This window comes from Boleophthalmus pectinirostris, unplaced genomic scaffold (assembly GCF_026225935.1).
Source record: "Boleophthalmus pectinirostris isolate CB_2022bp ecotype Guang Dong unplaced genomic scaffold, ASM2622593v1 HiC_scaffold_6, whole genome shotgun sequence".
Classification (NCBI taxonomy): Eukaryota; Metazoa; Chordata; class Actinopteri; order Gobiiformes; family Gobiidae; genus Boleophthalmus; species Boleophthalmus pectinirostris.
The window spans coordinates 41,603,072-41,629,500 of NW_026571447.1; the positions used below are offsets into that span (position 1 = coordinate 41,603,072).

The 26,429-nt window shown below is 45.9% G+C and overlaps 3 protein-coding genes across 3 annotated transcripts in view; all 3 read left to right on the forward strand.

Moving 5' to 3' along the window:
• Nucleotides 1–26,429, forward strand: part of dnase2 (deoxyribonuclease II, lysosomal) — a 167,196-nt gene that overhangs the window by 62,442 nt on the left and 78,325 nt on the right.
• On the forward strand, nt 1,013–12,903 carry c1qtnf4 (C1q and TNF related 4). The gene is made up of 5 exons (XM_055163942.1): nt 1,013–1,054; nt 4,056–4,244; nt 11,543–11,661; nt 11,754–11,904; nt 12,394–12,903. Exons 1-5 carry the CDS (start codon nt 1,013–1,015, stop codon nt 12,901–12,903), a joined length of 1,011 nt encoding a protein of 336 aa, XP_055019917.1.
• ndufs3 (NADH:ubiquinone oxidoreductase core subunit S3) overlaps nt 20,443–26,429 on the forward strand; it is a 6,272-nt gene continuing 285 nt past the window's right edge. The window contains exons 1-6 of the mRNA XM_020927631.2: nt 20,443–20,538; nt 21,321–21,383; nt 21,833–21,930; nt 22,089–22,238; nt 23,447–23,572; nt 23,849–23,968. Of these exons, the coding sequence (XP_020783290.1) occupies nt 20,484–20,538; nt 21,321–21,383; nt 21,833–21,930; nt 22,089–22,238; nt 23,447–23,572; nt 23,849–23,968 (612 nt within the window). The 5' untranslated portion in view covers nt 20,443–20,483. The remainder of the gene's footprint in view (nt 20,539–21,320; nt 21,384–21,832; nt 21,931–22,088; nt 22,239–23,446; nt 23,573–23,848; nt 23,969–26,429) is intronic.

Consider the following 26,429-nt stretch of genomic DNA (forward strand, 5'->3'; position numbering starts at 1 on the left):
TTTGTGTTCCAGTGTTGGCACAAAGCAGGTCTACAGCATAGAGCGGATCTACAGAACAGACCTACTGCCACATTTGGCTGAAGTTTGTCTAACAAAAGTGACAAATGCATCTGTGTTTGTCACGATGTGCGTTTGGTTTGGTAAACGTGCAGAGGCTGGTGAATATCACTGCAAAACCAGAAAAGAATGAAACTCCAGTTTGGAACTTTAAAAAACAGGTTTAAAAATCTTCCTTCACTTTTTTCACAGTTTTGTGTAAAGTGTCAGAGGAAGTTCTCTTAAAGAAGAGGTTCTCAAACTGTGGGGGAGGGTCCAAAAAAGGGGCACAGAGTGTTTCAGTGCAGTTTGTTTGACTTGGTCATTTTGTAAGTCGCTCACATGATGAAAAAGTGTGAACACCTCTGATTTAGTCGGTGACGGAGTTTTTGGGGCTTAAAAACACAAAAACCTGAAACCACCTCCAGAGTGGAAAAGTTGAACAGGCTCCACCGTAGAGTTTCCGTCTACACTGACCAAGACGCAAAACTCTGGTCACATGTGCTCAGGTCGTGTACGAGTTTACGTCACAAACAAACATGTTTTACACATTTACACAGAAAAACATTAACCAGAAGTTCCACAAACCTACAGCGCGACACTTCAGACTTTGTGAAAAAGTGTGTGTAGAGTGATATAAGGTGACTATAAAACACTCTGAAGGGGGAGTGACTTAGCATGAGGAGCAGTGCAGCATTTTCAAAACACTAAAAAGAAACATGTTGATGTAAAAACGTGTCACAGTTAAACCCAGAGAAATGTCCCGTACCGTCTCTTTAAGGATCTGTGTTGTGTTTGTGTTTCTGCAGTGATGATGTCAGCGTCACACAGGATGATGATTGGCCGTCTCGTCTGGCCGTGCCGCGTGCTGATTGGCCTGCTGCTGCTGTGGCCCCTCCCCTCGGCGAGCGGATTCTCCAGACTCTGCTCGGACCTGAGTCTCCGCTCGGCCTTTTCCGCCGCCCGATCCAGCTCCATGGAGGGAGGAGGGGAGCACCTGGCCGTCACCTTCGACCAGGTCCACCCAGTCACCTGTGCACCCAGTCACATGTCCACCCAGTCACCTGTGCACCCAGTCACATGTCCACCCAGTCACCTGTGCACCCAGTCATCTGTGCACCCAGTCACCTGTCCCCCAAGTCACCTGTCCACCCAGTCATCTGTCCCCCGAGTCACCTGTCCACCAGTCATCTGTCCCCCGAGTCACCTGTCCACCAGTCATCTGTGCACCCAGTCACCTGTCCCCCGAGTCACCTGTGCACCCAGTCATCTGTGCACCCAGTCACCTGTGCACCCAGTCACCTGTGCCCCGAGTCACCTGTCCCCTGAGTCACCTGTCCACCCAGTCATCTGTCCCCCGAGTCACCTGTCCACCGAGTCACCTGTCCACCCAGTCATCTGTCCCCCGAGTCACCTGTGCCCCGAGTCACCTGTCCACCGAGTCACATGTCCACCCAGTCACATGTCCACCCAGTCACCTGTGCACCAGGTCACCTGTGCACCCAGTCACCTGTCCCCCGAGTCACCTGTGCACCCAGTCACCTGTGCACCGGGTCACCTGTGCACCCAGTCACCTGTGCACCGGGTCACCTGTGCACCCAGTCACCTGTGCACCCAGTCACCTGTGCACTTGGCTGTGTCTGGATGTGCACACTGGCGCTGTTGAAGAGTCTCACATTTTTACTGAGTGTAAAATGTCCAGTTGGAAAAGTCGTTCACTCAAAATGTCCCACAGTGAAACTTGAACCGTCGTGTTCTCGTCACTCGAGCGGAAAATCTGAAAATCTGCAATAAAATAAAATAAAAAGTCTTGAGCGTCGTGACCTCGGCTGATCCTCCTTTTATCTCCTCGTAAAAGGAGATTTATTCTTCTCAGTGGACGATTCACGTGGAGAAAGACGATCATAACTGGGAGAAAAAACATGCAAAAAGAAAAGTTAGTTTGACCAGAACGAGAATTATTTTCTAACAAATGATTCGTCGCCCAAAGCCTCGTCAGAATCAGAATCAGAATCTATCCGTCGTTTCAGTATAAATGTGTGAAGAATCCCTCAGTCGTTCAGGTAGAATCCATGAGGAGAAAATTCAGTTTGTCGACTGGACAAAAGTGAGTTTGGTTGAAGACGTTTTGCAGCTCATCCAGGCTGCTTCTTGGACTGTAAACAAGTGTGTGTTAGTTTCAGAGTCGTTGGTTTGATCGAAGGAAGAGTCACCAGAGTCTGACCAGAACTGAAGACGCAACTTGGACGAGCTGAGAAACGTCTTCAACCAAACTCACTTTTGTCCAGTCGACAAACTGAATTTTCTCCTCCACATTTCAGTATAAAAATACACAGAAACTCAACGCTGCACTCAGGTCCAGGTCAACAGCAGCACAAATAAGAAGAAGAAGAAATAGTTTAAAATATCATATGTCAAATAAAGTCTTTAAAAACAGCCCCACCTGCCCCATTTTCAAAACTGTGTTCCAACTCCGCGGTGTCTTGTGAGGGGCATTAGTGTCCGGGTTTTCTGACAGAACTGATCATCAGGGTAAAAACTGTTGTGGAGTCTGGAGGAGCAGGTCCTGGTCTGTAGGTGGCGCTGTCTTCTGTCTGATGGGAGATCTGTGAAGTCCTTCATGATGCTGTGGAGTTTGTCCTGCTCCTGTTGATGTAAACGTGTTTGGTGCAGGACAGAAACAGCTGCAGATGTTCTTCCTCCTCTGCAGAGTTTTCTTCTCTGCTGCTGAACCTCATGGTCATGTTGGAGGTGAGGATGTTCTCCACCGAACTCCTGTAAAAACCTTCAGGACAGATCGGCCCAGAAATGTTTTTTTGAGGCGCCTAAAAACTCTGCAGCTGTTGTTGTTGTTGTTGTTAGACCAGCTGAGATTGTTCATGATCTGGACTCTCAGGTTTTTAAAGCAGTAGAAGATCTCCACTGTGATCTCTCCTTTGTTTCCTTCACACTGATGCACAGATTGTTTGTTTTGCAGCAGGTCTCCAGCTGACAGACGTCTCTTCTGTAGTTGGACTCGTCCACAGGCTCCAGGAGCGACGTGACGAGAAACCAGAGGAGAGATATTTTAGAAAATAATTCAGCCGAGGTGAATTACACCTCTACAAATCACACCCTGAAAATATGTGCGAACAAGTTCCAGACCGTCAAAACGTTTTATAAACCACACACACAGTCTTATTTAATCAACATTTTCCGTTCTAGAGTGAAGCTCCACTCGCTCCACGTGTCTGCACAGAAGTGGAGGTCACATGTTTCTGGTCTAAAGTGGAGCTCCACTCGTCCTCACGTCTGCAGCCTCTTGGTGTAAAGAGCCTCATCTCCACGTCTCAGACACGAATCTGAAGAGTCCAGTCTGTTTATGTCAGATCCATCATGATAAAAACTCAGATTATTATTTCTCCATAAACATTTGTGTGTCTGATCTTTGTTTTTGACACAAATCAGGTTCAGTCTTTAGACGTTTTCACCAGAGTCAAAGTCACGTGACTCTAGAGATCTGCGTGTGACTCTGTGAAAGACGCTCCAGAGTCCTCGAAGTGCAGGGAGGGAGTGAGGGGTGAGAGGCTGGGGGAGACATTCAGACACAGCCAAAGTCTCCTGTCCACCTGTCCTCCTGTCCACCTGTCCACCTGTCCACCTGTCCTCCTGTCCACCTGTCCACCTGTCCTCCTGTCCACCTGTCCACCTGTCCTCCTGTCCACCTGTCCACCTGTCCTCCTGTCCACCTGTCCTCCTGTCCACCTGTCCACCTGTCCTCCTGTCCTCCTGTCCACCTGTCCACTGTCCACCTGTCCACCTGTCCACCTGTCTCCTGTCCTCCTGTCCACCTGTCTGTCCTCCTGTCCACCTGTCCACCTGTCCACCTGTCCACCTGTCCTCCACCTGTCCACCTGTCCACCTGTCCACCTGTCCTCCTGTCCACCTGTCCACCTGTCCACCTGTCCTCCTGTCCACCTGTCCTCCTGTCCATCGTGTCTGTTTCTTCAGGTCTCAGTCGTCTTCTCGTCTGGCTGCAGGTGACGGTGGACGTGGGCGGAGACTTCCAGAAGGACACGGGTCTGTTCACCTGCAGGGTCCCAGGAGCTTATTACTTCAGCTTCACTGTGGGAAAGTTTCCTCACAAGGAGCTGTCCGTCATGCTCATGAAGAACCGCAACGAGGTCCAGACCATCGTGTACGACGAAGAAAACACGGATGAGCGCAAGGTACGAGACCTCAGGACCTCAGGACTTCAGGACCGACTATGTTTGTCAAAATCTGACTCTAATCAATATTAAAACTAGAATCAAAACTAGATCCTAATTTTTCGCAGATATTGATCCTAAAAAAATCCCATTTTCAGGACAGAGCAGAACCTTTAGAACGTCTTTGTAATGATCTGGAGCTGGATCAGAACAGGTTTAAGAGCACAGAGACCAGTGAACACTCATGGACCATGGACCAGTGTAGAACCTGGACCCTCCCTGGAGGATCACACACACAGTAGCTCTGTCAGTGGGGGGTTTGTCCACTGACCCACAGGTTGGAGGTGTGATTCCAGCTCCTACACACCTTCGCACTTTATATAAAAATATGATGATTTAAAAGGCCCATGGGTAAAATCCCTTAGTCGTCCAGATAAAATCCATGACAAAAGGAGAATTTCAATTTGTCAACTGGACAAAAGTTAGTTTAGTTGAAGACGTTTCTCAGTTCATCCAAGCTGCTTCTTCAGCTCCGGTCAGTCGCTGGTGACACTTCCTTATATCTGCAGCCGGAGGTTTAAACTCACAGGAGTCAGTTTTGTGTGATCAGGACTTTAAAACCTTCCAGCTCGACAGTCTTGTACATGAGACCTGGGAATTTGTTTTATAAAACCGTGCAGAACTTTCCAGCCATAAAAGATAAAAACTTACTTTTTTCCCTTGAAAAGCTGAACATTTGTGAGCATAAACATGTGTCCAATAGGAACTTTGTTTTGGTCCAAACTCTTGCACTTCGTCCATTTTAATTTGTCCAAACTTTGCCAAAGAGTGTAGTGAGTCAAACCGGTCGATGCTCTGAGCGTCTGAGTTCAAAACTATTGAAAAAGAATTTGCTCTAAGTGCAGAGATTTCTCAAATAAATGTAAAATTACACATTTTGGGTCTGTGTAAAAAGGTTTATTTGAGTCCAAATGTTCAAATCCAAATGTAATAAACTCCATGGAAATACAGAAGTGATGTGTCTCTGTGACCTGGACCTGACTCCAGCTGTGTCCATGACCTGCACCAGTCAAGTCATGAGGATACTGCACTTTTTTTTTGTTTTGAGGCAGTAAGGAGATTTTTAGCTCATTTAGACACTTGATATTTTGCACTTTTGCAGTTAAGGCCCAAAGTTAAACATTTTTTATGTCCAAAAAGATGTTTTTACATGTTTTTTTTTTTTTTTTTTATGTATGATTTATTTATGCTTTTTCAAAATATAAAAGACAAATTATATAAAGATGTATAATATTCAAGGCTGGTATACAATGTAAATACTTCACAATTTACACACCTTTAAAAAAACAAAAAAAAACCAAAACAAAAACAAAAAACAGAAAAAGGGCCTACAAAAAAACAACAAAAAAAAACAACAAACAAACAGAATATGTGCTACTATAACATTTATCTTAGATTATATCAATCACTCGATACCCATGGATACATGCTATAGGGCAACACAGCTCATGGGGTCACCTCCAATGTCAGAGACATTACATGATCAATAAAAGGTAACCAGGCTTCAGTAAATTTAGAGCCAGAGCCTTTGAGAGAGTGTCTTATTTTTTCCAGTTTCATAAATGAAAGGGCATCTTTTATCCACTGGGAGTGAGTGGGTGGGTGAGGGTCTTTCCAGCGCATTAGGATAGCCCTCCTGGCCAACAGTGTAAGAAAAGCCACCAGGTCAACAAAACAGGGTGACAAGGAGTGACCGGCTGGAAGAATCCCAAAGAGAGCAGTCAATGGGGACTGGCAGACCCTAGCATTGCAAACAACTGATAGAGACTCAAAAATAGTTTTCCAATATGTTGATAATGTAGGACAGGTTAGAAACATGTGAGTGAGATTAGCTGGGCCCGATTTGCATTTTACACAGTTAGGATCAGTGCCTGGGAAGATTCGGGCAAGCTTACTCTTTGACCAGTGCACTTCACTCTATGGACCACTTTACATTGAATGATACAATGTCGGGCGCAGATTGAAGAAGAGTGGACGTGCCTGAGGACGGACCTCCACTGTTCCTCATCAATCTCCACACCAAGTTCCTCAGACCAGGCCACACGAAGATGATCAGATGTTACTTTGAGAGCGGAAAACAATAGGCTATATATTTTGGAAATTGCACCTTTCAGAGAGGGCCTGATCTCCATGATAGTATCCATGATGGTACCATCAGGAATGTCAGGAGCACTAGGGAAGTGTCTACCAATGAAATTTCGGGCCTGTAGAAACCTAAAGAAGTGGGAGTTGGGTAGATTAAAGTTTAAGGCTAATTGGGCAAAAGAAGCCAAAACCCCCTCTATGTAGAAATTTTTTACAGAAACCAGTCCATGGCTCCTCCATACAGCAAATGTCCCATCAGTTAATGATGGGGGAAACAAAGGGTTACAGTGGAAAGGGGACAGAAGAGGTATTCCCTGAAATCCAAAATGTTCTTTAACCTGGGTCCAAATTTTAAGACAGTTCTTAACTATAATGTTATTAGAGTATGATGTGGGTGATGATTTAAGGGGTAGACACAAAAGGGATAGTAGAGAAGCAGAGTCACATGAGATCTCCTCTATTGGCAGCCAAACTGGCATGACATCATTAGTATGGCACCAAAACAACATTGTACGGATGTTAGCAGCCCAGTAATAGAATAAAAAATTTGGTAAGGCAAGGCCTCCATTTTCTTTATCTCTTTGCAGTATAATCTTTCGTATTCTGGGAGGTTTCTTGTTCCACAAAAACTGTGCAATAGTGCTGTCAAGTGACTGAAAAAAACGTTTAGGAATAAACACTGGTATACACTGAAAAAGATAAAGTAATTTAGGTAGTATGTTCATTTTGATGCAACTAATTCTACCCGCCAGAGAGAGAGGCAGCATGGACCAACGGTGCAGGTCTAGAGTTAACTGGTCGAGTAATGGATTAAAGTTGGTCTTGAAAAGATCTGAAAATTCCCTGGTTACATGAATACCCAAATATTTAATACTATGTGCAGATGTTTTAAAAGGTAAGCTGGAAAGAGGGTATGTAATGGCAGCAGGGTTAACAGGAAGGAGTTCACTTTTATTAAGGTTTAATTTATACCCTGAAATCTGTCCAAACTCCTTTAGCAGAGTCAGAACCGGGGGCATGGAGATACCTGGATCCGAAACAAACAGTAACAGGTCATCAGCGTATAAGGCTACTTTATGTACTGAGCCACCCCTCAAAATGCCATGCATAGAGCTGGATCTGATGGCTGCTGCAAGTGGCTCTATGGCTATTGCAAACAGGAGGGGGGACAGGGGGCAACCCTGCCGAGTTCCACGGCCCAAGGAGAAATATTCAGAGTAATTATTATTAGTGCGCACTCGTGCCATGGGCCGAGCATATAACAATTTGATCCACGATATGAACTTATCACCAAAACCAAAGCGTTTCAGGGTGTAAAATAAATAGGGCCATTCTACCCGGTCAAAAGCTTTTTTTCAGCGTCCATGGAGATTACTATTTCGGGGGTGTCAGAGGTTGAAGGCGAGTATAAGATGTCCATAAAGCGCCTGATATTGTGATACGAATGTCTGGACTTAATAAAGCCTGTCTGGTCTGGATTAATTATTGTAGGCATTATTGACTCTATTCGCTTTGCTAGCATTTTAGCCAGAACTTTAATATCTGCACACAGCAATGAGATGGGACGGTAGTTGCTGCAGAAACGGGAATCTTTGTCTTTCTTTAAAATAAAGGAGATGGTAGCTTGTCGTAAAGTGACCGGGAGGACACCCAAATCAGTGGATTCCCGCAGCATGTTGAGCATCAGGGGGGACAGTTTGTCAATAAAAACCTTATAAAATTCTGATGGAAAACCATCAGGACCAGGACTTTTCCCACTCTGCATAGACATGACAGCATTCCTGAGTTCCTCAGCGGTGAAAGGCACATCCAGTTCAGCAGCTCTATCTGGTGCAACTGTAGGAATGGTAAAATGTGAAAAAAAAGTTTCATAAAAGTTGTCATCTGGCAGACACTCAGCTGTGTATAGGGAGGAATAATAGTCTTTAAATGTATCGTTAATGGTTTGTGGGTTAATTGTAAGTACATCAGAGACATAGACTTCGGTAATATGCTGAGCTGCTGTTGACTGCCGGATCTGGTGGGAAAGTATCTTGTTAGGCTTATCCCCAAACTCATAGTAACTATAACGAGTCTTGGTCAGTGATTGCACAGCCTTATCTGTGGCCAATGAATCAAATTCAGCCTTTTTTATGAGCAGCTCCTTGATCAATTCTGTGTTAGGGGATTCTGCACACTTAGTTTGCAATTCAGATATAGAATTGTAAAGAGCATTGCTCTTCTGAGATGCAACCCTTCTTTGGTAAGCTGTAAAAGATATTATCTCACCCCGCAAAAAAGCCTTACATGCTTCCCATGTCGTGGCTGCAGAAATTTCTGGTGTGACATTAGTTGAAACAAAAAGGTCTATGCGCTCACCAATAACTTTAACAAATTCTAGGTCATTGAGTAATAATGGGTTGAGTCGCCATGGAGACCGCGACAGGGTGCTGCCTGGTAGCGAAATATCCAGAGTAACAGGTGCATGGTCCGATATTACTATGGGTGTGTATTCGCAGAGTTTCACTGTAGAAAGCAAACTATTGTCTACCAGGAAAAAATCTATTCGTGAAAATGTGCCATGCACTGGAGAAAAAAAAGAAAACTGCTGGGCAGAGGGGTTGAAATACCGCCATACATCTGATAATCTGTACTGTTGCATAAATAGTTCTATGACTTTAGAGGATTTAGACATGGGGTATAGTTTATTTGAGGAACGGTCAAGTACCGGATTGAGACAACAGTTAAAGTCGCCACCAATGATAAGTTGACTCCCGTTCAAATCAGGAAGAGAAAAAAACAATTTCTTAAAAAAGTCCTCACAGTCATAATTTGGCCCATATACATTAACTAGAGCAAGATTGTTTCCACTTATTTTACCTAAAACTATAATATAGCGTCCATTGGGGTCTGATATCACCTCTGTCACTGAAAGCGGTACAGATTTATGAACAAGGATAGCAACACCCCGTGCTTTGCTGTTGAAGGAGGAGTGATATAATTGCCCCACCCACCCAAAACGAAGCTTAGGGTGATCTGCCATTTTCAAGTGTGTTTCTTGCAAGAAAGCGATTCTTGTGTTTAACTGTTTTAAATGATTAATTACTTTCTTCCTTTTTACTGGGGAATTCAGCCCTTTCACATTCCAGCTAACCAGTCTTAATGCACCACCTGGTGCCAAAGAGATGTTAGGACTAAACATACCTCATTATAAAGTAACACAGGCTTATATTGGGGTTCGGTGATTGAAGCTGATACAGAATTTGTAGCACATAACTGATAAAATAAAGTAGCAAAAAGACAACAAAAAGAGGACAAAAAAACAAAGAAAAAAGAAAAGTTGTTACAAAAGGTAACAACCGAAACTCTGATAAACCAATCAGCATACTGTAAAACTTCCTAATTCCTAACTCTCTGCAACCGCATTAGTGAACAACAATAACAATTATTAATGTTATTTTAATAATGAAGAAAAAAAAAAAACCTGATGATGAATATTAACCCCTTCAACCTCACTTAACCTATACCATAAAAGCGCTCGCTGCGTATATACAGTAGTGCGGTGTACAGTATACACGGACCAGACCGCGAGCTCAAGTCTCCCCTCTATCAATGAAAACAGACAGATAAATTTATAACCCTCAAGAGCGGTAACAAACTGACACGTTAACAGTGAGTGTCATAGAGGAGTAACCACTATATAGTAGCAAAAGAATAGAGTGGTTACCACATTTGTTTAGGAGCCGTTGCCCAAGTCCTGAACAAACTTATCCGCTGCCGCTGCTGACAAGAGCCATTTCTTCTCCCCGCTCGGCGTCGTGATGCGCAGCTTGGCTGGGAACAGGAGCGCCGGGCGGTATCCTCGCTTGTACAGTTCGGCCATGGAAGAGCGGTATTCGTTGCGCTGCTTCAAAACCTCCGGGCTGTAGTCATCGTAAAAGCGAATCGGATGATCCTTATACGACAGGGTTCCTCTTCTACGAGCCTCCCGTATAATCAGGTCTTTCACCTGGAATCGGTGGAGACGGAGGATCACAGGGCGCGGTCTTGCTCCGGGTGCGGGTTTGTTGCCAGAGGTCCGATGCGCACGATCAATCTCCGGGGGAGTAGGGAGCACGCTGGGGCCAAACACTTCAGCCAGAAGTTGAGAGAGGAAAGCGGTTGGTCGGGGACCTTCTATGTTCTCAGGTAAGCCAACAATACGAATGTTTTGACGCCTACTGCGTCCCTCCAGGTCCACCACCCTCTCCCTGAGCCAGTCATTGTCTTTTTGCAAAGTGCGGCACTTGTCCTCCACGTATGTCAGGCGCTGATCGAGCGAGTCTGCATTGTCCTCCAATGATCTGATACGGGCCCCATGGTCCTTAATGGAAGCTTCTACAGAATCCAGTTTTGAGGTGAGAGACTGGAATGAGGACTTGAACTCTGAGGAAAGTGCCTCTCTATGTCCTTCTAAGAGCGATGAAATGTCCTCCAAAGTTAAGCTAGCGCTAGCGCTAGCCGTGCTAGCCACGTCTTTTTCGGCTTGTTTTCCTTTGGACTTGGACATGATGACTGCGTGAGAATATTCAGAGTAGCAAAAGAAACTATCGGGAATCAACAGATGCAAGATATGAGGAAGTTGCGAGGTCCAAAAGGTTTAAATAATAAAGCTAATGCGGGAGCAGGCAAACGTGAGTCTACTCCTCTCGCTCCATAACCGGAAGTCTGTTTTTACATGTTTGAGTGCGTTTTGTATGAACGAGTGTGAATTTTATTTTCCGTTTAGTTTTGCTTTTTGCATTTCTGGTCCTGTAGTTTTTATTTCAGCCACATGACACGACTCCAGCAGCAGATTGTGAAATAACAGGTTGTAGTGAAAAAAAAGGATGTTGAACACTTCATTAGGAGGTAAAAGGGAGAGTTTTAAACACAAAATTAAGAAAACGAATCCAGGCGAGAACAAATGTACTGAAACTGAGTTGAGTATCGAGTTCAGTCCTTTGTATTTAAATTGTGGACTGGACTCTTTGTGTTGTATATTTGATGTCGTACAGATGTTGTTGTGTAGATGTTGTTGTGTATTTGTTGTGTATTTGTTGTTGTTGTGTATTTGTTGTGTATTTGTTGTTGTTGTGTATTTGTTGTGTATTTGTTGTTGTTGTGTATTTGTTGTTGTCGTGTAGATGTTTGACTCTCTGGTCTCGTCGTTGCAGATGCAGAGTCAGAGTGTGATGCTGCAGTTGGACTTCGGCGACACCGTTTGGCTGCGTCTCCACGGTGACCCACGTTACGCGCTCTACAGTAACACGGCACATTACACCACCTTCAGCGGGTACTGCACACACACACACACACACTCACACACGGACACACACACGCACACTCGCAGGCTCCACCCTCTAACGTCCCGCTCCGTCCTCACAGGTACCTGATCTACCCCAGTCTGTACCCGGGACTGTCCTCCGACTACGACACTCCACAGACCAACGAGCTCGACCTAAGACCCACCCAGAGGACCGAGGGCACCCAGAGGACCGAGGGCACCCAGAGGACCGAGGGCACCCAGAGGATCAGGGTGAGGGTTCGACATTCGACACCTCGACTGAAAATGTTCAAAACGAAACTGTACGAGAAGCATGAACTCGTACTGCTATATAAGGCCCGGGAGAGATCACTAGATTAGTCAAACATGCACGGATGACTCTAAAACCTCCTCGTCAGGCAGGTTTAACGAGGGAACAGTGTTAGAACATGAAAGAACGACGCACATTTCATGAACAAAACAAAAAATAAATAAAACACAAAGAGGAGCACACGACTCACGCGGTGTTAAATCCACAGAGTAAAAGTGAGTCTTAAGACGAACTTTATTTGTCTTTGTCAGTATCTTGTCATGTCAGTTTAGTTTCGAATTTTGGATTTTTAGATCTTTCTTTGTTATTAAAGAACTTTTCCTGCATTTTTTGTCCTCTCTGTTTCTACGTGACTTTTTATTAAAAGATAAAACGTCCTGATCTCTTGTGGTGTTTCTCTGTGTGTTTGTGTGACAGACGCTCACCGACAGGGGGCAGCAGAGAGCAGAGAGAGCTCAGAGCACATCCTGAAGAGCTCGGAGGAGGAGGAGCCCGAGGAAGACCCCCGCAGCGCCTTCTCCGTCGGACGCACCCAGAGCATCGTGGGCGTGACCAGGGCGGGGCTCCCGCACCACCGTCCGATCAGCTTCGACTCGGAGTTCGTGAACATCGGCGGGGACTTCAACATCACGTCGGGGGTGTTCCTGTGCCGCGTCCCGGGCGTCTACTACTTCTCCTTCAACGCCGGGAAGCTGCCGGAGAAGAGGCTGTCGGTGAAACTGATGAAGAACCAGATGGAGGTGCAGACGATGATCTACGACGACAGCCGCGGTCAGAGGGCGCTGCAGAGCCAGAGCCTGATGCTGTCGCTGCGCCGCGGCGACACCGTGTGGCTCTACTCGCATCAGAGCCAGGGCTTCGGCGCCTACAGTAACCACGCCAAATACATCAACTTCAGCGGCTTCCTGGTGTACCCCGACCCGGCCAACAGGAGGCGCTAGTCCGACTGTCAGCCGCTCGCAACGCATCAGCACAGAAACATTCTCCATATCAACTTATTTAAAGGACAGAACATGTCGTAAGAAATAAGGAAACGTGAGAAAACGTGAGGAAAGGACTGAAGGATGCTTGAGTAAAACGCTGCCTCCTAAACCCCGACCCGGCCAGCAGGAGGCGCTAGTCCTCTAACGCGCCTATGACAGGTTAGACTCGTCATTTCACTAAAACACACTTAAGATCTTGATCATTTTGAGGTTCGACTAAAGGCCGTCGCACACTACGGGAGAGTTTGACTGATTTTGGCTCCGATTTGCTTCTCCTGGAGTTCGAGGAGGATCCGACTTTGTGTCTTTGTGTGCGATCGTAACGAACAAACATCAGCGACGCTACTGACGAAGTGATGGACACAAAGACGCAAAATACAAACTCAGGAAACAGTGAAAATAAAGACTTACTCACCTCTGGTAAAGTGCAGCGTCTCATCCACATTATCCAGAGAAATTATCCTCCACAAATAATGAGTCCAGTTCACAAAACGTCTGGGCTGTGACTCCAGTTTTTTGCGCTGTTTAAAAGAAAAAGGTGAGAGTAGTTCCTCACGTGTGTCTGTTTACATCCACACTAGAGCATGGAAACCCGACTGAAGTCTGATGGGTTCGGACAAATATTTAGAACTAGAAAAACAGTGGCTCTAGTGGCTCTGAGACTCTTGCGTGTTAAAGATCAGACTCTGCTCTTCTAGTTTCGCTCTAAGTCCAAACTGTGTGATTATTATTTGTGAAATGTGGAGCAAAACTTCAGATCCAGGATTTTTAAAGCGTAAAAGTTTGGAGATAAAATGTCGGGGAAGTGGAGTCAGTGTGGAGAATCTGCAGCTTCAGCTCGATGCAGACACACGTGACCAAACAACTTTTTACTTTTAAACAACACAAAAAACTGGAGTCACAGCCCAGACGTTTTGTGAACTGGACTCATTATTTGTGAACGACAATTTCTCTGGATAATGTGGATGAGACGCTGCACTTTAAATTTGTCAATTTACACGAGGTGAGGAATAAAGTCTAATCATTATTTTCGCTGTTTCCTGAGTTTGTATCTTGCATCTCCGTATCTGTTAGAGGAACAAATATTATCCTACGTTTGTCATTTGGCCGATGAAAATAGTGTGATTTTAATTCTGTTTGAACACAAATCTCTTAATGCTTATCGGACTCGGGTCGGATTCGATCGCTGCTCTGTCGGACACAAAAATTTGTCTCAATCCACACTTTAATCCACACAGAGCACAGATCGAGCTGAAGCTGCAGATTCTCCACACTGACTCCACTTCCCCAACACTTTATCTCCAAACTTTTTACACTTTAAAAATCCTGGATCTGAAGTTTTGCTCCACATTTCACAAATAATAATCACACAGTTTGGACTTGGATCGAAACTAGAAGAGCAGAGTGTGAACTTTGAACACAGTCCCAATCTTTTGGCAGTCTTTACGATTGGAGATTTGAAGTCTCACCAGATTCTCCTCTTGTCTGTGTTTAAAAACCCTGTAGTGTGTGGCGGCCTTAAAGAAATAACCATTTAAAAAAAATCCCAGTTTGGACATTTATTAGGTTCCCAATTTTAGTTCCTGGATGCAGATGATGACGTCACTCGAGGAATAACCGTCCTGCACACTGGGACAAAACTCTTCTAATGTGCACAGAGATGATTATTAGGCAAATAAAGTAATAAGACCTTTATAGAGCTTTTTCACAATGGTGGAAGTGTCCCGCTGTAGGTTTGTGGAACTTCTAGTTAATGGTTTTCTGTGTGTGGAAACGTTGTGGTCCTAAAGATGTCTGACATTCCAACTGCACAAATCTTTGTGTCTATGCTAATATCAACATCATTTAATCTATTTTTAATTTTAATTGCAGAATCAGTTCCTTCTGTTTTCTTCAGGATCAGAACATGAGTTGAGTTTGTTGTGTGACTCGTTTCCTTTAAGTTTTGTTCTTTCTTCTCTTGATATTTGTGGATAAATTGTTCATGTTAGAATGTTTCTCCTTTGTGGAGTTTGTTGGTTGAAGATTTGGTGATGGGGCTGAAGAATACACCACACATTTACAATTTGACACAGAAAACATTAATCAGAAGTTCCACAAACCTACAGCGTGGAAATTTAGTTGAAATAATGTTTGACGTATCAGAAAAACTGTAAATTGTGCTGAACGTTTGGACAGAATTCTCCCAGTGTGATGATGTCATCAAATAGAACTCTCTACTTTTATATTTCAACATATTTTTGACACTTATTTTTCAAACTGCTTCTTGGTGTAAAAATATAATTTATATTTACCAAATTAAGTTGAAATTAAAGAACAGCCAAAACCCGTCACAGGCACGAACCCTCTCCACCTGAAGAACCATCAACAACAGATCATGAACAGATCATTAACAAATCATGAACAGATGATGAACAGATCATGAACAGATGATGAACAGGTCATGAACAGATGATGAACAGGTCATGAATAGATGATGAACAGATGATGAACAGATGATGAACAGATGATGAACAGATGATGAACAGATGATGAACAGGTCATGAATAGATGATGAACAGATGATGAACAGATGATGAACAGATGATGAACAGATGATGAACAGGTCATGAACAGATGATGAACAGGTCATGAACAGATGATGAACAGATGATGAACAGATGATGAACAGAGGAAACTCCTGAAGGACTCTGGACTTGAGTAAATGTCTGTCTCTTGAACACTGCGCACTGTAACAACCATGAATCTGAATCTTCCACTCACCCATGTGACCTCTGAATGTACGAGTCCTGTTGAGGCTGAAGTGTGTGGCTCGAGGGCACAGGGGCACAGGGCAGAGCAGGGCCAGCACACTGTCTGTCGTTTACACCGTCTCTCTTTGTTTCACAGTAATAATAACAGAGTGTTTTCTTTGTGTAAACTAGAGAAGGTCACAGGAGGAGTTCTGGTGCGAACAGAGTCTGACTGAACAGGACCAAACACAGACGAGGCAGAAGTTTGGACTTGACGTTGTGTTTGGTGCAAATGAAAACAAAAGTCAGACGAGTCACTTTTCGGCCCCGTTCTGGATCCGGTGCCTCCAGCTCCACAAATTCATGTTCATACAGATCTGATCCGGCACCGTGTGGACGTCTGAAAACACTGACATGAGGTTTTAAGTTTCATTTCTGTAAAACTTAAACAAATCTGCTCAAAGTTGTGTGGATAGAGAAGGACTCGGACACAGAAACGACGTGTCTGGACGCAGATCTTTTCTGATTCTGTGATTGGTTTCAGTGTAAACGTGACCTTAGGCGGTGACGCTGTTACAGAGGCAGGTGTCATCGATGTGTCTCTCACCTCTTTATCCAGACCCGGGGTTCTGTCGGAATGAGCTCCCGCAGCCTAAACCGACAGCGACGTCTATCGATTCACGATGCCAAGTCGAAATAAGCGACTTTACGTTTTTCCGTTTACATTTGTACAGATCCAATGAAACCAAACCCAAACCCTGACCTCCCAGTTTGATTTCTTTGGATTAGAATCGTGGGTTTGATGTTGTTTCACTCGGGGATCAGACTTTAGACTTTAGTTCTGTCAAATCTAAACTCTTTTCTGTGAGTGTGTGTGGCTCATGTGGACTAAAGTTCACACAGATCCACAGAACAATTTATCCTCCAATAAAATAAACGTCCCACTGCACAAGAAACATTATTCAAACATTTACAGGAATCTGCAGAACTCATCTCCACAGACCCAGATCTGAATATCAAATAAAACTAAACTAGAGAAGAGAAAGAAACGACTGAAACACTCAAATCTTTAGATGAAACTGCGTTAATTATATAATATTTAACACTAATATCACAGACAACAGTGTGAATTTCCTACAATGATATGGTGATATTTTATTTATCCAGCGCCTTTCTAAACAAAGTTACGATAAAAAAAAATACGATGTAATGAAAATGAAAACGATAAAATCAAATATTAAATCCAAACTATTCAATCCAAACAGAAAATAAAACCAAAACACTTTTAAAATGTGACTCCACTTCTGCCTCGGGAGCTCAAATCGACGGCGTTTACGCTGTAACGGTGCTTAGGGGTCGTGTGCAGTAGAGCCGGGAGCTCAAATCGACAGGACACGGGATAAAGGTGGGCGATGTTCCTGTTAGATCAACCGTAACACCACCTCCACTGGTTCCTCTCGACGTGAGGGAGCAGCAGCTCTACTCTGAGCTCCTGAGATCCTCACCCCAGCACTAAAGGAGCGTCCAAGTGGGTTAGAAGGTTCTCCAGAAACACAGCCTCTGTAAAATCAGGAGACACATGACCCTGTGAAGCGACAGAACGTGTTTCCTCTGAAATGTGAGCACAAACTTTTAAAAAACCCCAACAGAATTTATAAAAGCACAAGAAGCACAACACACAGGCCTGTTTATGACGAGACCAGAGCCACAGTAGCAGCTGGATCAGATGTTTAAAGCTCATGTGACACGTTAGAATAAAACAGAGTTCATTTATATTCTTAGGTTCTTTTTTCAGACCCAGAGTTTGTTTTGGTCCTGACAGTTTGTTCTGCTCCTGCTCTTCTTCCTCAGAGTCTGGTGATGTTTCTGTGTCGTGTGGCTCAGTTGATTTAAACAGGTTTTGGTGGAGGCAGGACGACAGCGCCACCTGCAGTCGCACTTCCTCAGGACAGTATCTCAGGTGTGTGAGAGTAAAAAAGCCCCTCGTCCCGGTTTATCGTCCTGTGAGCACATTTCCGTAAGAAGACGGCACCAAAACCTGCTTAAATCATCTGACCAGACACGTCACAGTAACGTCACGAGACTCTGAGGAAGAGGAGCAGGAGCAGAACAAACTGTCAGGACGAAAACAAACTCTGCGTCTGAAAAAAAGAACCTAAAAACATAAATTATCCAGACCAAATGAACCTTGTGAGTTTATTGTTAAAATTGTTATACCGTAATTTCCGGACTATAAGCCGCTACTTTTTTCTCACACTTTGAACCCTGGGACGAATAACACGATGCAGCGAATATATGGACGAATTCTTTGTTTGGCACATTGTCCGTTCATTTGGCGACACAGCAGATAAATGCTAGCCAGTCCGGCGCCACCTAGTGCCTCCGCTCAATTTCATTTCTCTCCAGTGACTAGATCAGGAATCAGAAAACACTCGACGGTTCACAAAAACCCCTGAAGTGTGAGTTCAGGCACCAGCCAATCAGAGAAGAGTCAGACATTCTGTGTTGGCGACGATCCCGAGATCGAAGGATTTAAAGTCAGAACAAAGAGAATGTTTGGTGAATTTGATCTCGGGGAAAGACATTGTTGTTGTGATGCGCCGAGAAAGATTTTTGTTTAAAGAACAAAAATGTGGCTGTTTGCTGCAGGTGTTCCAATCAGTAGGAGCAAGTACGTGTAGTGAGTAAGGGTGCTCTTGGAAAAAAGGATCAAAACTCAAACACAACGGACTCCAGGCAACTCCAAAACAGTAGAAAAAGTTAACACGTCGCACGAGGGCTTAGGCCAGGGCCAGTCCTGATGAAGACCAGTTAAGGTCGAAACATGTCGGCTTTGACCATTCAAATAAAGGCCTTTTAACTATATTTTTCCTCGTGCGATGTGTTAACTTTTTCTACTGTTTTGGAGTGCCTGGAGTCCGTTGTGTTTAAGATTTTTGTTTGTTTGTGTTTTGAACAGTTATTTTGCACTTCATACACACACCTCCTCATGGAAAAGACACGAGGAAATGCAGATGATGCAGATTTTAGAGCCGCTGCACGTGAGCTCGACGTCAGTGAGTCGATGGTGACACGTTGACGAACTGACTCAACGCAAAAAAGACGACAAAAGCTTTCAGAGGCGATAAAAGCAGACGGTCTGAACTTGAAAACGTTTCTGAAGACGTGGACACCTGCGGCTTATATTCAGGTGCGACCGATATATGTACAATTTTAGGGTGCGCTCAATAGTCCCGATTTTACGGTAGTTAAACCTGTTCTGCAAACTGGACTGTTCAGATTTTACCCGTGCTTCAGGTGTAAACTCTGGTAAATAATATTCAGCACAGACGCTCTTCACCAAACCAGACCTGTCACACGAGCTTTAACGTCAGAACCGAAAGGAAATAAAAGAAAAAGCACATCAGGGAATCTTCAGAATGAGACGTGTAAAGGCAGAAGGTGAAACCAACTGTGAATCTGTGTGTGTTCTGTCCTCCTCACTGACCGCACACTGCCCTGACCACTGACCGCTCCTGTGTCTGAGTGTGTGTGCATGTGTGTGTGCATGGTGCATGTGTGTATGGTGTGTGTGTGTGTGTGTTCACTGTGTGGTGTTTGTGTCCCATGTGAAATCTGCTGCATGCACTAAAAACATGTCCTCCAAATGTGACAAATAAAATGTGAACTGTGACCTGAGGTGTGGCCTGTTCTTCCGTCACTGTGTGTAAAGACCCACAGTGTTCGGCTCCAGTCAAATGAAGCTCATCAAGGCTGGTGCGATTTGTTTCTGGACCATGAAATGTTTTTTTGGTGTGATATTTATTTAATATTAAAGACACAAACCTGTCCCACACTTTACTACTTTCACTTTGTCACGTTCCACCGCTGCATAAATATCAGAGGTGGGGACTTGCAATTCGTGACTTGGACTTGAGTCGGACTTGAGTCTCTATTTTTAGGACTTGAGACTTATATAAATACTCACATATAAATATACTGTGACTTTTTAAGTATAATTTAAATTAAAATTCATATAAAGTGCAAAAATCAAAGCTGTATTTGACTTGAAGCTCAAAGGAGACGACTTGACTCATAGACTGGACTTGGACTCATGGGCCAGTGAGTTGAGACTTGACTTGGATTCGACTTGGACTTGACTTGGACTCATGGGCCAGTGACTCTGGACTCGACTTGGACTTGATTTGGACTTGGACTTATAGGCCAATGACTCGAGACTTGACTTGGACTTGCCTTGACTCGGACTCATGGGCCAATGACTCGGGACTCGGACTTGACTTGGACTTATAGGCCAGTGACTTGAGACTGGACTTGGACTTGACTTGGATTCATGGGCCAGTAACTCGGGACTTGACTTGGACTTGACTTAGACTTATGGGCCAGGGACTTGAGGCTCGGACTTGGACTTGACTTGAACTTATGGGTCAGTGACTCGAGACTCGACTTGGACTTGACTTGGATTTATGGGCCAGTGACTTGAAGCTCGGACTTGGACTTGACTTGGACTTATAAGCCAATGACTCGAGACTTGACTTGGACTTGACTTGACTCGGAATCATGGGCCAGTGACTCGAGACTCGATTTGGACTTGTTTGTATTTGACTTGGACTTGACTTGGACTCATGGGCCAGTGACTCGAGACTTGACTGGGACTTGCCTGTATTTGACTTGGGACTCGAGGTCAGAGACTCGAGGTCAGAGACTCGAGTCCTCAGTGCGTCAGTATAAACTCGCTGTGACTCCTCCGCGCAGACAGAGGGCGCTCTCGTCTGCGCATGCGTCCGGAGAAGCCCTGACAGACGTAAGATGGCGGCGTCTCTGCTGCGGTGTCTGCGGGTCGGTGCGGGTCGCGCGTTAAACGGTGAGTTCTGCGGGACGTGTGCGGGACCGGCGCTGCGGGCTCCCGGTACCGCTGCTCCCGGGTCCGCGGCGGGGCTCACGGGGCCCGGGGGACTAGAGCCGGACCCGGAGCGCGGACCCGGGGCCCGGCGCCGTGACCTTCGGCTAATGCTAATGTGATGCTAATGTGATGCTAAAGTGCTGCTGGTTTAAAGACCGGACACATCCGGCACAAAACTGGAATAAATCCTGAATAATAAACGGTTTTATTATAGATTCATGCTCACTGTTTACCGGGACGGTCCTCTGTCTCAGTAGATTTATATAAAACCACTGATTTGTCCCAGTTTTGTAAAAGAAATGTCCCAGTGTCTCTAGTTTGGACCAATCTGATCTAAACCAGGTCTAAACCAGGTCTAAACCAGGTCTAAACCAGGACTAAACCAGGACTAAACCAGGACTACACCAGGACTACACCAGGACTACATCATGTCTAAACAGAACTAAAATCACAATCACAATTTTTTGCATAAATTGTCATTTGTCAAATCCGTGTTTGCGGAAAAAATAAATAAATAAAAAATAAATGCAGCAACATAAATCCCTCAGATTATGACTGACATGAGAATGCACAATGTCCCTCGCTCTTTTCACTATTTTATTTAAACCAAACATCCCAACTCAGGTGTGTCCCAATTTACGATTTTGAAAATCTGGTTTGTTTGTTTGTGTGTCTGTGTGCCTGTGTGTGTGTGTGTGTGTGTGTGTGTCTGTCCTCCCTCACTGCCCTCTTGTGTGTCGCAGGTATCAAACCGGCACCATGTCTTGTCCAGACTCAGGCCCGGAACCAGAGCTCCGAAAACAAACGTAAGTGTCTGTTCCTCACGAATCTGCGCAGTCGTTCTCCACACACGTCTGCACAGTTCATGATATTAATACATTTTATGGAAGGCAGAGGATTGGCTGTAGACATCTCTAATAAAAACAGCTGATGACTGATGATTATAAATGATTAATTCTCAATTACAATTCACTTAATTGCTCCCAGCCCCTCCTCCTGCTCTTTATCACACTGGTGACATGCAAACTCTACGTTCTTTCTGCTCATGGTCTCTGTGATCACTCAACAATCCGCTCTTTTGTCCGTAAATAAATTCCTGTTTCTAATCTGAAACTCTGCTCCAAATTCACTGCCGACCTCTTGAGCTTCACTTGACTGGAGCTGAACGCTGTGGGTGACGCTCACTTAGACCACTTCTTAATGTGTGTTAGTGATTTGTATTTATTTATTTTTTTGTCTTTTTGTCCCTCCACAGCCACCGTCCGGCCGGCAGACTCTGTGGTGCACAATCAGCTGTCGGCCTTCGGGGAGTATGTGGCCGAGATCCTGCCCAAGTACATCCAGCAAGTCCAGGTCTGGTCCTTTTCCCCTCGTCTTTTGGTCCATTTTTTGTTTGTCTATAAAATCTGGTGGAGACATGTCTTGTTTTCTGCGAACTACATAAAGCGTAATATTTCTCCAGCGCTCCTTGTTGTGACAGAGCTGTTTCCTGTTTCCCGTTTCCTGTGTAGGTGACGTGTTTTAACGAGCTGGAGCTGATGATTCACCCAGACGGGGTCATCCCGGTTCTCACCTTCCTCAGGGACCACACCAACGCCCAGTACAGGAACATGATCGACCTGACGGCTGTGGACATCCCCACACGGGCAAACCGCTTTGAGGTGAACGCAGACGCACGCGCAGACAGACGCGCAGACAGACGCAGACACAGACGCAGACACGCACACGCACGCACGCACACACACACACACACACACACACACACACACACGCACGGACACACTGTAGAGAACCCAGCACCACAAACAGCTCCACCACACAGGCCGACTGTTCCCCCGACTGTTTCCCCGACTGTTCTCCCGACTGTTCTCCCGACTGTTCTCCCGACTGTTCCCCCGACTGTTCCCCCGACTGTTCTCCCGACTGTTTCCCCCGACTGTTCCCCCGACTGTTCCCCCACTGTTCTCTTGACTGTTCCCCCGACTGTTCCCCCGACTGTTCTCCCGACTGTTCCCCCGACTGTTCCCCCGACTGTTCCCCCGACTGTTCTCCGACTGTTCTCCCGACTGTTCCCCCGACTGTTCCCCCGACTGTTCTCCCGACTGTTCCCCGACTGTTCTCCCGACTGTTCCCCCGACTGTTCCCCCGACTGTTCCCGACTGTTCCCCGACTGTTCCCCGACTGTTCTCCCGACTGTTCTCCCGACTGTTCCCCCGACTGTTCCCCCGACTGTTCTTCCCGACTGTTCCCCCGACTGTTCTCCCGACTGTTCCCCGACTGTTCTCCCGACTGTTCCCCGACTGTTCCCCGACTGTTCCCCCGACTGTTCCCCCGACTGTTCTCCCGACTGTTCCCCCGACTGTTCCCCCGACTGTTCCCCCGACTGTTCTCTGTTCCCCGACTGTTCTCCCCGACTGTTTCCCCCGACTGTTCTCCCGACTGTTCTCCCGACTGTTCCCCCGACTGTTCTCCGACTGTTCCCCCGACTGTTCTCCCGACTGTTTCTCCCGACTGTTCCCCCGACTGTTCCCCCGACTCCCCGACGTTCCCCCGACTGTTCTCCCGACTGTTCCCCCGACTGTTCCCCGACTGTTCCCGACTGTTCTCCCGACTGTTCCCCGACTGTTCTCCCGACTGTTCTCCCGACTGTTCCCCCGACTGTTCTCCCGACTGTTCCCCCACTGTTCCCCGACTGTTCCCCGACTGTTCCCCCGACTGTTCTCCCGACTTTCTCCCCGACTGTTCCCGACTGTTCTCCCGTTTCTCCGACTGTTCCCCGACTGTTCCCCCGACTGTTCCCCGACTGTTCTCCCGACTGTTCCCCGACTGTTTCCCCGACTGTTCTCCTGACGACGTGCTGTTGTTTCAGATCGTGTATAACCTGCTGTCTCTGCGCTTTAACTCTCGTATCCGAGTGAAGACGTACACAGACGAGCTGACCGCGCTCGACTCCGCTGTGCCCGTCCACAAAGCCGCCAACTGGTACGAACGCGAGGTGAGACGCCATTTTCACTTTTCACCAAACATAAACCACATGGAGCCATTTGAAATATTTCAGAAAATTCCTCAGAACCTGGACGAGTGTCTCAGTTCTGTAGTGTTTTGTTTTTGTTGGAGAACAGGGCAGATTGTGTTTTTTAAGATGTTGAACCTTTTCATATTTTGTTTTAAATTGAGTCTCTGACTGAACTGAACCTTTAATACACAAACCCCCCTCAGCGGGTGACAGGTGCGGGACAGGTGTGTGACAGGTGTGTGACAGGTGTGACAGGTGTGGGACATGTACGGCGTGTTCTTCTCGAATCATCCCGACCTGAGGCGGATCCTCACAGATTACGGCTTCGAGGGACATCCCTTCAGGAAGGACTTCCCCCTGTCCGGATACGTGGAGGTACACACGCCCTCTCTGTGTGTCAGGGGCCCTCTCTGTGTGTCAGGGGCCCTCTCTGTGTGTCAGGGGCCCTCTCTGTGTGTCAGGGGCCCTCTGTGTGTGTCAGGGGCCCTCTGTGTGTGTCAGGGGCCCTCTCTGTGTGTCAGGTGTTCTCTCTGTGTGTCAGGTGTGTGTCAGGTCCCTCTGTGTCTCTCTCTGTGTGTGTCAGGGCTTCTCTCTGTGTGTCAGGTGCTCTCTCTGTGTGTCAGGTGCTCTCTCTGTGTGTCAGGTGTCCTCTCTGTGTGTCAGGTGTTCTCTCTGTGTGTCAGGTGTTCTCTCTGTGTGTCAGGTGTTCTCTCTGTGTGTCAGGTGTTCTCTCTGTGTGTCAGGTGTTCTGTGTGTCAGGTCTCTCTGTGTGTCAGGGGCCCTCTCTGTGTGTCAGGGCCCTCTGTGTGTGTCAGGGGCCCTCTCTGTGTGTCAGGTGTTCTCTCTCTGTGTGTCAGGGGCCCTCTCTGTGTGTCAGGGGCCCTCTGTGTGTGTCAGGTCTGTGTGTCTGTCTCTCTCTGTGTGTCAGGTGTTCTCTCTCTGTGTGTCAGGGCCCTCTCTCTGTGTGTCAGGTGTTCTCTCTGTGTGTCAGGTGTTCTCTCTGTGTGTCAGGTGTTCTCTCTCTGTGTGTGTCAGGTGTTCTCTCAGTGTCTGTGTTCAGGTCTCTCTGTGTGTCAGGTCTGTGTGTCTCTGTGTGTCAGGTGTGTTCAGGGGCCCTCTCTGTGTGTCAGGTTCAGGTCTCTCTCTGTGTGTCAGGTCTCTGTGTGTCTCTGTGTGTGTCAGGGGCCCTCTCTGTGTGTCAGGTGTTCTCTCTCTGTGTGTCAGGTGTTCTCTCTCTGTGTGTCAGGGGCCCTCTCTCTGTGTGTCAGGTGTTCTCTCTGTGTCAGGTGTTCTCTCTGTGTGTCAGGGGCCCTCTGTGTGTGTCAGGTGTTCTCTCTGTGTGTCAGGTGTTCTCTGTGTGTGTCAGGTGTTCTCTCTGTGTGTCAGGTGTTCTCTCTGTGTGTCAGGTGTTCTCTCTGTGTGTGTCAGGTGTTCTCTCTGTGTGTCAGGGGCCCTCTCTGTGTGTGTCAGGTGTTCTCTCTGTGTGTCAGGGGCCTTCTCTGTGTGTGTCAGGGGCTCTCTGTGTGTCTCAGGTGTTCTCTCTGTGTGTCAGGTGTTCTCTCTGTGTGTCAGGTGTTCTCTCTCTGTGTGTGTCAGGGGCCCTCTGTGTGTCTTAATAATAATAATTCAGTTATGACTCAAATATATTCATGTCTTGTCGTTAGTGATGCTGCCACCTACTGGGGAGTTGATGTATTACGAAGATCATTGTGTTTATTTTCACGTCTCGTATCAAACTTTACTCTGATGTTTAACACACAAACCTGCACATTTAGGCTGAGTTCTTCTCTCAAACACCTTGTGATGTCATCATGTGGTGATACAAGAAGAAGTGCTCCACTGTGGTTTTAAACTCTTCACTAGAATCACCAGGATCGTTTCAGTCCTGGAGTCACCGATCTCGACTGAACTAAATGGAAAAGGAGCCGTTCACTTCATGACATCACAAGGTGGAAGAAAGCATTAACTTTAACCACTTTAAAATATACTTAAAGCTGCACTATGGAACTTTTTGTTTTGTTGTTTCTATGGAGACATCACCGCTCTGCCTGGAATATTCCACAGTGTGACTTTAAAACTTGACTTTACATTTATTCAATCACAGGAGGATTTAGAGTCAAAAATACCTCAAAAAACAAACATTGTGACTGTGAGCGGAGTCGCCTCTCCACAGATCTGACCTGGAACTGCGTCTGGTTTGGTCTCTGTGAAGAAAGAAAGGTTTAATGCCGCACTGTGGAACATTTCAGACAAAGCAATAAATCAGGACTAAAACCAGGTCTAAACTAGGTTTAAAAGAGGACTAAAACGAGGACTAAAACCAGAACTAAAACTAGATCTAAAACCAGGTCTAAACGAGGACTAAAACCAGGACTAAACCAGGACTAAACCAGGACTAAACCAGGTCTAAAAGAGGACTAAAACGAGGACTAAAACCAGAACTAAAACTAGATCTAAAACCAGGTCTAAACGAGGACTAAAACCAGGACTAAAACCAGGACTAAACCAGGACTAAACCAGGACTAAAAGGAGGACTAGAACCAGGACTAAAAGAGGACCAAAATGAGGAGTAGAACCAGGACTAAAAGAGGACTAAAACCAGGTCTAAAACCAGGTCTAAACCAGGTCTAAACTAGGTCTAAACCAGGTCTAAACCAGGTCCAAACTAGGTCTAAAAGAGGACTAAACCAGGTCTAAACTAGGTTTGAATAAGGACTGAACCCAGAACTAAAACCAGGTCTAAACGAGGACTAAAACGAGGTCTAAACCAGGTCTAAACCAGATCTAAACCTCAAAAATCCCTCTACAAACAGGCGTTCTGTCTGTGAGCGGGTGT

Coding starts and splice junctions, on each gene's coding strand:
- c1qtnf4 (XM_055163942.1), top strand. CDS start 1,013: ATGGAGGGAGGAGGGGAGCACCTGGCCGTCACCTTCGACCAG. Junction 1,055..4,055: donor TGGCCGTCACCTTCGACCAG/GTCCACCCAGTC, acceptor GTCTGGCTGCAG/GTGACGGTGGACGTGGGCGG. Junction 11,662..11,753: donor CATTACACCACCTTCAGCGG/GTACTGCACACA, acceptor CCGTCCTCACAG/GTACCTGATCTACCCCAGTC.